The sequence below is a fragment of the Myotis nattereri genome, assembly GCF_964212035.1.
Source record: "Myotis nattereri genome assembly, chromosome: Y".
Classification (NCBI taxonomy): Eukaryota; Metazoa; Chordata; class Mammalia; order Chiroptera; family Vespertilionidae; genus Myotis; species Myotis nattereri.
Window position 1 is genome coordinate 9,995,313 of NC_138094.1, and position 12,182 is coordinate 10,007,494.

The following is a 12,182-nucleotide window of genomic DNA, read 5'->3' on the forward strand; positions in this document are numbered from 1 at the left end:
CTACAAGGGCCTCTAAATCCCAACTTGAAAAACAAAAGTGGGGGAATAGTGAAGAAATCTCCTGTAAGTAGACTACACTAAGCCTTAATTACTTTAAAATTTTCCCTTGTAATGCTGATGGCAAGACACCCATAGAAATACACTGGTGTCAGAATAAGCCAAACCAAAATGGTCTGGTTAAATGGAAAGATACCGAGTCTGGTTTATAGAAGGGTCCCTTTATTAAACTTTGGTCGAGGATATACTTGTGTGTTTCCATAAAACTCCTCCAAGCCTGGATGGTTCCTGCAACATGAATCTGAGGGAGGAACTGACCAGACTACTGCAACCACAGATAGCAGAGGCCCCAAGTAAAACGCTGAGGAGTCAGAGGATAAACATCCAGAGATAGGGGATGGTGAAGACGCCTTGCCATGCTAGCACTCATCATCGGTGCATTGGTGCAGGTTGCCCATGACAAAGCCAAAAAAAATCAGACCTACATTGTCATTTCTCACCATTTGTCCACCATCCAGAACTCGAACATCATTGCTGTCATGTCACAAGCTAACAGTGACTGGGGAAGGGATCCATAAAAAACTAATGGCCCCAAAAGAAGCCTGCTATGAATGAATTCCTTAAATACCTGACAATAATATTTAGAAGGACAAGAAAGAACTCAATCCTTGTCGTCGAATCTCCCTATGTTTCCTTTTTAGAGTAACCACTATTGTCTTTCTTTCTTGTTCTTCTATGTTTGCTTCCAGTCTGAAGATGCAGAATGAAAAGTCTTAAAAGGATCTGAGCCCATCTAATGGCAGACACCTTTCTAAACTAATTAAGAAAGCAAAAAGGGGGAAATGTCGGGCGAGCAAAGACCAACAGTAGTGAACATATCAAAGCGAGAATCCTACAGCAGGCGAATGGACTTTGATATTCAGCATGGCGGAAAATCAGCATTTTGCTACCCTGCTGTTGGCAAAATGGCTGTAAGCAACCTCCTACCATGATAATACTTTTATTGTTTACCAAACTTTACCATCGATATGCCTGTATGCTTTGCTAAAGGGCAAATGTGTATTAAAGTAAATAAAAACTGATGGGTCCTGGGTTTCAGAGAGCCTCTTTACTAGAGAGAAATGTCTTCACCTGGCTCCCCCATGCCTTCTAAATATGTAATTGTTGTCTAGTGTATTCATTTCAGTTCATACACTTTTGCAGTTCCTGAATCTTTGCTGCAAAAGGTTGCTGCAGGGAAGGTGGGGGAAGGTGGGGTTAGAGAGATCAACTAAAGGACTTGAGGCATGCATATGAGCCTGACTAATGGACACTGACACCAGTGGGGGTGATGACATGAGGAGGAGGTAGGAGGGACAAATGGGGGATAAGGTCACATATGTAATACCTTAATCAGTACAGAAAAAATAGCCCTAGCTGGTTAGGCACTGTGGATAGATTATTGGCCTCCAGACTGAAGGGTCCCAGGTTCGATTCCAGCCAAAGACACATGCCTGGGTTGTGGGCTTGGTCCCCAGTGTGAGGCGTGCAGGTGGCAGAGAATCAATGATTCTCATGCATCATTGATGTTGCAATCTCTCTCCCTCTCCCTTTCTCACTGAAGTCAATAAAAAATATTTCAAAAAATAAAAAATAAACAGATGAATAAAATAGAGCCAGAGTAAAAAATATATGTTATAGAATATAATAAAAGGAATCCTATTATTTTCAGATATTTAATAATTCCTACAACTTTTGTGATAAAATAGGTTTGCACTGTTTTGGTAATATTATATTTAATATTTTTTCCTTAACATATTAATGTTTATTGCATGTAACACTATATTATAACAGACTAATATGCAAATTGTCCCTTCAAACAGGAGTTTGACCAGGAGATCCACCATGGGGTGGGTCAGTCTGGCTAGCATCCCGGGCTGCACCCTGCAGGCAGCCCCACACTGTTCTGTCCACGGCCCCCCTCCACCCCCTCAATGATTGAGGACCCGCCAGCCAGTAATCTGCCCACAGCCCCTTCCCCTGGCCTTCATCTTCCCCCATCTGATCCCCCACTCGATCTGGGTGGAGCCAGCCGGCCAAACACCTGTATCCCCTCCCCCTGGCCAACCCGGCGATTGGGGTGTGCAGGATGGACACAACCCATGCATGAATTGTACACTGGGTCTCCAGTATTATTATATTTAAAATTGTTTTTCTTGGAATATTATTGCTTATTGCATGTAAAATTATTACATTTAAAATAGTTTTTCTAGAAATATTAACATTTATTGAATGTAACATTATGACACTAAAACCATTTTTCTTAAAATATTAAAAAAGTAAACATAAAAAAGAGGGACACTGTATCAACATGGATTAAAAGGAATGCATTCCTCACTCTGGTGTTATCTACTTCTTACCTCACTAATCAGAAGATGAAGAATTATTCCTAACAATGAAACAATAAGATAGTGTTGAGTACAGACTCCCATCCACTACTCACTTTCCACATGGCTTCCAGAAATTAAAGTGTAGCATTCCTTTTAAAACAGCTCATTACTCTAATCCATGAGAGACTGTACCATTTACCTTGACTTCCCATCCCAGTAATGCTTTGCCTTGGATCAGAATGGGCAGGTCTTGTAGGTGGAGGATCCCAACTTCTTGAAGATGGAGTTCTTTTCAGCGGAAGGGAATCCACCCTGCCGTCACTTCTGTGAAGATTAATTGTATGTCCGCCATCCTCTGTGTCATAAATAACATCATTCTACTTGAGTAGGGTCAACATTTGTTAAATGGTCAAGTCTGGTTATTGTGTATAAATATTTACTAAACAGGATCATGGTCATAAGCATGCTGGTTAGCACAAAATGATAAAATTCTATCTTCACATGTCTTCAGTACAGTGCTCAGAGTTATTGAAAATCAGTTTGGATAACTGAGAAAGAACTGAAGCAGAATTATATATACGTGCCAATAAAAGAAAACAAAACACACACACACACACACACACATACACACACACACACACACCGGAATTTGAATGCAGAGAATCCAGATATACTAAGTGAAAGAAGTTATTTAAAAGATACAAGAAAACAGTCTCAACTAGTCTTCAAACTAATTTCATCTCAATAAAAGCTTTGAAAACATGTAATCTCATAGTTAAAAATTAAAATATAAAAAGTCAACACATAATGCATTACAAAAAAGTGTTATTTCACGAATGTTATATAATTCCTACAGTTCATTTATAAAATAACTCTTTGATCAGAATACTACACTCTATTCTAATAGTATTTAAAGAAAACATGTTGAATAATACATAATTAACAATCACTGTTTTCATTTTCAAATAGCAAAGAGGCTTATCTTCCAATTCTGTAATTCGTCATGGGAAAGAAGAACTATGAGCATCCTCATATGTGGCCAAATATGAACTGGCAAACTCTTCTCAGTATCACCCAGATGGTAAAAACAGGAACATTCACCTTTATCTTGCACAAGCCCTGCAATAACACTTTAGGAAATTTCCCGTGAAATGTCACACACCTAATTATCACAAATGGACACTAATTCTTTGAAATTAGGAAAACTGGTTAATATGAAATCAACTTTTCCTGCTACAGATATATTGAAATGAATATACTTTCCTTTCATAGTCAGTCAAATAAGTAAATAGATAAATTAATTAAAAGACAGCTCCCTGAAAATAGCTCGTCAACATTTTTATTCATGTTTCATATTCCTCATATACAAGAAAGAAGGAAAGAAAGACCAATAAACTTTGTGAATCATTGGTTTTTAGCCTTTTCCTGAGTCAGAGACCCCTTTGTGAATCTATTTAATACCATAGACATTTCTCTTATGTAGTTTCCAAATGGAAAGTTTTCTACATCAAACGTAAGTACAAGATCATCTTATCAAATTAATAATAGAGATTATTATTTTACACAGTACAGGGTTGCACATTCCTATACTCAAAACTAGTATTTCAAATCCAATTCTAAATAATGAAGTGTGTGTCCTTGACGTTTATATAGTTAGACCAACTTTTATTTCAGTGGGAATTTTCCAAGGTGAACTGATGTCCTTTTTTGAGACGAAAGAAGGGTACTTTCAGAACAAATTCTTAGTAGTTCAATAAGTATGAATCTTCACTTTAAACCTACATGACTTCCTGTTCCCAAAGTGTAACGTTCTAACATAAGATCAATAGAACTGAGTTCTTCAGAGAACAGTTGAAGTGACTAGAGGCAAACAGTAATGCTAAAATAGACTGAATTTAGCTTGAGGTTTAAATCCTATCCCTGTAAGGTCATTAGGAGTGTTTCACACATTACATATTGCATTCATTATTAGAAGTGCTATACCTCTTTAGCAATTACACATCATCTTGATTATCAGTATACATTCTCAATCTAATGAACGGTATCATTTCTTTTGCTTTGAATGATATGAATGAAATTGAGGTGTATCTCTTCATTCAATGTTACTGTTTTCACATAAATAATGGTTTCATGCTAATATCTTTTTTAAATTTTTTAAAAACATTTGAGTTACTGACAGTAACTTTATGAATTTAAAGTTATTGAATTTATGGAAGTTAATATGATCACATAGGCACTCTTTATTGAATTTATGGAAGTTAATATGATCACATAGGCTTCAGGTACACAAGTCTATGATACCTCATTTGCATATTGTATTATGTGTTTACCTAAGTCAGATCTCCTACCATCCCTAGATTTTGAAACATTACCTAAGTGTTTTACACCTGAGGGTCCTTTTGCTTCTCTTACTTCCTCCTCTTCCACTTCTCAGACTTCTCACATCACCTCTATTTCTTGATGGAAGTGGTGCCCCTTGCCCCCCCCCCCACTTTGAAAAGATGGTTTCTTGGTGTAGTCTACTTTAGTTGTTTTTCCACCCACAGACCAAAATGAGTACACATAATATCAATACTACATAACATTTAACCTGAACAAATGAGCAACTGATTGAAACCTACTTATTATTGCAACTAAAATCAAGATCTACCTCAAATTCTTCTCCCAAACCAAGTGTTTCCTTCAAAAATGACAGAGTCTTTTTCATGGTAAGTTTATGAAACACTTCATTATTAACAATATTCCATTGAAGTATTCAACACAGAACCATATATGTTGGTTAAATAAAATTCCTCCAAAGACCCCTAGTAATAAGGACTAAAATGTATGTTGGTTAATAAAAGTCCTCCAAAGACCCCTAGTAATAAGGACTAAAATGTCTCACATTCCAGGGGAAAGCACATAAATTCCATTCTTGTTTTTTAGTAGGCTTATTCTTGGTTATCTGGAGAGAGGGATAGAGAGATGGAAACATAGATGAAAGAGAAATATTTTGATCAGCGGCTTCCTTAAATGGCTCCTACTGGCAAACCAGCCAGCACCCTGGGCATGTGTCCTGACCCGGTATAGATGATGAGACATCTTGGTTCACAATTCTATCCTCAACCATTGAGCAATGTGGCAATGTGGATTACTTTTTAGAATGTGTCTGTTACTTCATTTATGTTTTGACACATCCATTTCATGTTTTCCAGTGCACCCGGCTTACATAAATTATTTATTTTTTAAAACAAACAATCATTCATTCAAAATGATTAGGTACTTTATTCCTCCTCTACCGCTTCTCAGGTTTCTTACTTTTACTATTTCTTCAGTTAAAATGACAGAAAACAATGTCCAGCATGAATGCAACTCTGTATACATAGTTCTGATTTGTTTCTCCATTCTATTTTTAATCGGCTCTTTGCACAATCTTTAGTATTTTTATGTTACTACACTGTTTGATGTTAAATATGGTTCTAAGAAAACAAACCATCTTGAAGGGGAGAGCTGCTATGACTAGGAACCCAGCCTCACCTCTACCCAGATGGGCCTCACACATCACCTGAGAGCCACTCTGGCCAAAGACCTTTTTACGGCAGCAGCAGACCCACGGACACCGGGACTCCAGCCCCCCACCACTGCCATTGCCTCCTGTGAGTCTTGGAGTGTACAATTGAATTGCGGATCCACTCTGTGGCCATTGGCCCATCACACCCTGGCACCTGGGTTCTGACATGATAGCTAAAATGGGGAGACAAACAAACAACACCCAAAGGACAGAAAAGGAGGAATTGCCAGAAGAGGAACTCAATTAAATGGAGACATACAATGTGTTCGAAAAGGAATTCAGAATAAGGGTCATAAAGTTCATACACCAGATGCATGGGAAATCCACAACTTACATAAGAATCAAGGACAAATGAAAAAAATTGATAATAGCTACAATAAAAAATACGATGGAAGGTTTCAATAGTAGACTAGAAGTAGCAAAGAATTGAATCAGCGATTTAGGAGACAGGGCAGAGTAACACACCCTGAACAACACAATCTGAACAGCAACTTGAGAGAAAAAATAGAAAGCAGGTGGATATCCTAAGGGAGATTGGGGATAACATGAAACAAATAACATGTGTATAATAAGGGTGTCAGAAGGACAAGATGAGGAACAAGGATTAGGAAACCTATTAGAAGAAATAATCACAAAACCTTCCTGATCTTGGGAAGAAAAAGTCACACAAGCACAGACAGTCCCAAAAAAGATGAAACCAATAAGACCTATACCAAGACACATTGTAATTATAATGGCAAACAATAATGACACAAACAGAACCTTAAAGGCTGCAAGAGAGAGACAGAGAGGCACCTACAAAGGTTCTCCTGTTAGATTATCAAATGATTTTTAACAGAAACACATCAGGCCAGAAGGGAATGAAAGGAAATATACAAAGTGATGCAAAACAAGGGACCAAATCCAGGAATACTTATCCAGCAAGGCAATCATTCAAGACTATAGGGGGAATTCAGTGTCTTTACAGAAAAAAAAAATCTAAGGGAGTGTTTCACTACTAAACCATCAATGCAAGAAATGCTGAAGGGACTGTTGTAAAAAGAAGGAATAGAAGAGACAGAAGAAACACAGGCATAAAGAAAAAAGTGGCAACATATCAGTACCTATCAAAATAACCTTAAACCTAAATGGACTAAACACTCCATTCAAAAGATATATAATGGCCAAAATTATAATAAAACAAGACCCATATATATGCTGTCTATGAGAGACCCACCTCAGAATAAGGACTCACATGGACTGAAAGTGGAAGGAGAGAAATACTTTTCAGGCAAAGAAGGGGAAAAAAACTAGGGGATCAATAATTATATTTGAAGAAATAAATCTCAAGAATCCAAGATGGCGATGGAATAGGCATACACGTCCCAGGGCACGTCCCGGAGCAAATGGAGTGAGCAGCTGAAACTAATAACACCCACCCGGAATTGGCAAAGTACACTCAGGTGGTCAGACAGTTTACAGCCAGGAAGGGCAGAGTTCCTCTGGTAAGGTAAAAACCAGGGATCTGGGCAGGAAAGTTTGCCACACCTCTGAGCCCAGAAAGGGTATAAGCACCCCTATGTTCATAGCAGCACAATTCACCATAGCTAAGACCTGGAAACAGTCTAAGTGCCCATCAGCAGATGAATGGATTAGAAAACGGTGGTATATCTACATGATGGAATACTATGCTGTTGTAAAAAAGAAGGAATTCTTGCCATTTGCAGCAGCATGGATGGAACTGGAGAGCATTATGCTAAGTGACATAAGCCAGTCAATGAAGGAAAAATACCACATGATCTCATTCATTTATGGATAATAAAGACCATTATAAACTTATGAACAAAAATAGATACAGAGGCAGAGCAGCTTCAAACAGACTGTCAAACTACAGTGGGAAGGCCGGGGAGGGTTGTGGGGCAGGCGGGGAGAGTAAGAGATCACCCGAAAGACTTGTATGCATGCATATAAGCATAACCAATGGACATAAGACACTGGGAGTTAGGGGAGGCCAGGGGATAGTCAGGGCGGGGAAGAAAGAGGAGACATATGTAATACCCTTTGTAATACTTTAAGCAATAAAACAATTTAGAAAAGAGAGAAAAAAGAAATCTCAAAGTAAAGGTCATAAAAAAGAGATAAGACCGATTGCTATGATGTGCTCTGACACCCAGGGAGTAGACTCTCAATGCAAGAGCTGCCCTTGGGGATCAGTGAGCTCCCACAGGGCAGCGCCATTCAGCTGGATCCTGTGCTGACGACTGGCAAGGGGAGCAGCAGTGGCAGGAATCTCTCCCACCTCCACAGAGGCGCTAAGCATGTTTGGCAACTGGGATTAAGCCTAAGCCATCATTCGGACATCCCCTGAGGTCTCCCAGGCTGCCAGAGGGTGAGGGATTCTGCCAAGTGTACAAAGTTCATTCACTGGGCCTCTTATATTGCTAATAAACTACAATAAGATATAACAAAATTCAAATACTTGGAGGATAAATAGTCTTTTATTAAATAAATGGAGGCCCAGGGTATGAATTCCTGTATGGAAGCAGTCTGGTTGGCCTCCGCAGATGGGGGCACATGGGGCCAGGCCTGCAGCGGTTAGTGGCCATTGGCGGTTAACCAGAAGGCCATGCCTCCAATCTGGGCGTTAGCGCATATAGGGGGTGGGGCTGACCAGGGGAAAGGCTGTGAGTGGTTTTCTTATCAGTCCTGCCCCGAATGGGGGATTGGGGGCAGATGGGAAGCAAGGCTGGTCAGGGATATGGCCGATTGGGGCCCAGATAAGGCTGGTTGGCTGCCGCAATGCAAGTCATAGCCACCAGCTATTCTGGTCATTCTGCCATTCCGGTCACAGGGCTTTTATGTACAAAGATAGATAACTGGGTTACCGAAGAGGTTAAAGAAGAAATTAAAATCATCCTGGAAGTAAATGAAAATTAAAAATAAAAGTCCAAAATCTATGGGACACACTGAAAGAGTCCTTAGAGGGAACTTCATAGCATTACAGGCCTAACTCAAAGAACAAGAAAAACAGTTAACAAATTATCTAACCCGCACAACTTAAAAAGTTAGACAGAGCAACAAGCAAAGCCCAAACTGAGCAGCAGGAAGGAAATAATGAAGATCACAGCAGAAATAAATGACATAGAGACCAAAAACCGCACAAAAGATTAATAAAGACATGAGCTATTTCTTTGAAAGGATAAACCAGATTGACTAAGCTCTAGCTAGGCTCACCAACAGGACCCCAGTAAACAAAATCAGAAACGAAAGAGGCAAAATAGCAAAAGACCCCACAGATATAAAAAGGATTGTAAATAAATACTATGGACAACTCTACTCCAACAAACTGATCAACCCTGAAGAAATGGACATATTCCTAGAAAAATACAATCTTCCTAAACTCAGTTAGGAAGAATAAAACATAGGACCACACCAATAACTACTCAGGAAATTCAAGCAGTCACAAAAATAACTTGCAGCAAACAAAAGCCTGGGCGAGACGGCTTCACAGGGACTTTTACCAAGTGTTCAAAGAAAAACTAAAACCTTCTTCCTCAGACTATTCCATAAAATTCAAAGGAAGTACCATTTCCCAACACTTCCTATGAAGCCAGCATTACTCTAATCCCAAAGCCAGATAGAGAAAACACAAAGAAAGAAAAATGCAGGCCAATATATCTCTGATGACCATAGATGTTACAATCCTCAACAGAACTCTAACAAATGCGATGCAACATTACATTGAAATGAGCATACACCATGCCAAAGCGGATATATTCTGGGGAAGTAGGAAGAGTCAACATCCAGAAATCAATAAGTGTGATGCATCACATAAACAAATTGAGAGAGATTAATATCCATTGGTGCAGGAAAAGCATTTGACAAAATCCAACACCCAATTTTGATAAAAACTCTAAGCAAACTGGGCATAGAGGGATCATACCTCAACATTAAAAAAGCCTTATGTGACAAAACTACAGACAACATCATACTCAATGGGCAAAAACAATTACTCTAAGAAGAGGAACAAGACAGGGATGCCCACTCTCACCACTTCTGTTCGACAGAGTACTGGTAGTGCTAGGCAATGCAGTCAGACATGAAGAAGTCAAACAAGGCATGCTAAGTGGAAAAGAGGAAGTAAAACTGTCATAATTCGCAGATGGCATGGTATTGTACATAGAAATACCTAAAGACTCCACCAAAAAAAACTAGGAGATTTAATAAATGAATTTGGCAATGTAGCAGGGTACAAAATTAACACCCAGAATTCTATGGCTTTTTGATACATGGATAATGAACTCAGAAATAGAAACAAACAAACAAAAATGCCATTTAGCAGTGCAACAAAAATTTAAGAAACCTAGGAATAAACTTAACTAAGGAGGTAAAAACCTGTTCTTGGAAAACTACAGGAAATTGAAAAAAAGTGATAGAGGAAGACTAAAGCAAATAGAAGAACATACCATATTCATGGTTTGGTACAATCAACATCATTAAAATGTTCATAGTACCCAAAGCAATGTACAGTTTTAATGTATTAACCATTAAAATGTCAATGGCGTATCTCACAGACCTAGAAGAAAGTTTCCAAAAACTCCTATGAATTTAAGAAAAGACCCCAAATAGTTACAGCAATCTGGACAAAGAAGAACAAATTTGGAGGGATCACAATACCAGATATCAAGCTATACTACAAGCCACCATTCTCAGAACTGCGTCTTACTGGAACTAAAACAGACAAAAAGACCAATGGGACAGAACAGAGAACATAGAAGTCGACCGTAACCATTATGCTCAATTAATATTTGACAAAGGGAGGAAAAAGCATATAATGGAGTCATACAGTCTCTTCAATAATTGGTGTTGGAACCTGGATGGCAGTCAGGCCTAGGCAGGGCTGGGTAGGTGGGGCGGCGCGGGGCGGGGCGGGGCGCGGAGGGGCGGGGCGCGGCGGGGCGGCTGCGCACTGGGCTAGGACTCTGCTGGCACAGGCACTGCACTGGAGACTCTTGCCCTTCCCGCGGGGTCTGGGGCCTCCCAGCAGGGCCCCATGGAGGACCTTAGCCTGGACAGCTGCAGAGAGGAGGACGCGGCGCCAGGCGCCAAGGGGTGGCCCGAACCCCAGGCGAGGGTGCACTTCCGCGTGACAAGGTTCATCATGGAGGCAGGTGTCAAGCTAGGGATGCAGTCCATTCCCCTCGCCACCGCCTGTGCCATTTACCATAAGTTCTTCTGCGAGATCAACCTGGACGCCTATGACCCCTACTTGGTCGCCATGTCTGCCCTTTACTTGGCTGGCAAAGTGGAAGAACAGCCCCTGCGAACCCGTGACATCATCAACGTGTCCAACAGGTACTTCCACCCAGGCAGCGAGCCCTTGGAGATGGACTCCCTAGTCTGGGTGATCCAGGACAGCATTGTGCAGTGCGAGCTCCTTGTGCTGCGGGTACTGCGCTTCCAAGTCTCCTTTCAGCACCCACACAGGTACCTGCTCCACTACCTGATTTCTCTCAAGAACTGGCTGAATCCTTACAGCTGGCAACGGACCCCCATCTCCGTCACTGCCTGGGCCCTGCTGCGGGACAGCTACCGCGGGGGGCTGTGCTTCCGGTTCCAGGCTCAGCACATAGCAGTGGCGGTGCTCCACCTGGCCCTGCAGGTCTATGGGGTCCAGGTGCCCGCTGAGGCCATGGCCGAGAAGCCATGGTGGCAGGTGTTTAGTGGCGACCTTACCAAGCCAATCATTGATAACATTGTGTCTGATCTCACTCGCATTTATACCATGGACACAGAGATCCCCAAAGACAAGCCTGGGACACTCGGCTGCCAGGGGACAGCGCCACCATATCGCCCTTAGGGCCGGTCCCCAGAGCACTGGCAGGGAGGACTGGTTTTGTGCTGCTGGAGAAAGGCTGGTGAAGGCGATGACATGCAGCCACTTTGATTCTCAGGCTTTGACTCTCCCTGGCAGCCAAGGTCCAGATGGGAATGGGCGCTGCACCTCCCGCGGGCAGGAGGGTGCCACGGGCAGGAGGGTGCTGCGGGCAGCTCTGAGGCCTCCGGGTCTGCTTTTGTCCTTTGAAAGGACGCAGACTACAGCCGAGGTTTGGGATCAGTGGAAGGAAAATCAAAGAACGGATGGGACTGTGCCCCAGGGGATTTTTTTAAAGGCCAGATTTAGAGAAAGTATGACTCAATTAACATAGAGGAAATTTTATTTTGTTTCATTGAAGATATTACAAAGCCAAAATAAAAACATAATAATTATTGGTGTTGGACTTTTA

The 12,182-nt window shown here is 41.0% G+C and overlaps 1 protein-coding gene across 1 annotated transcript; it reads left to right on the plus strand.

Annotated features, from left to right (window-relative positions):
• Window positions 1-10,948: 10,948 nt before the first annotated feature.
• LOC308512325 (cyclin-Q-like) lies at window positions 10,949-11,755 on the plus strand (the record flags this gene model as incomplete). Its single annotated transcript, XM_081082105.1, has 1 exon — window positions 10,949-11,755. One exon carries the CDS (start codon window positions 10,949-10,951, stop codon window positions 11,753-11,755), a length of 807 nt encoding a protein of 268 aa, XP_080938231.1.
• Between the last annotated feature and the right edge of the window lie 427 nt (window positions 11,756-12,182).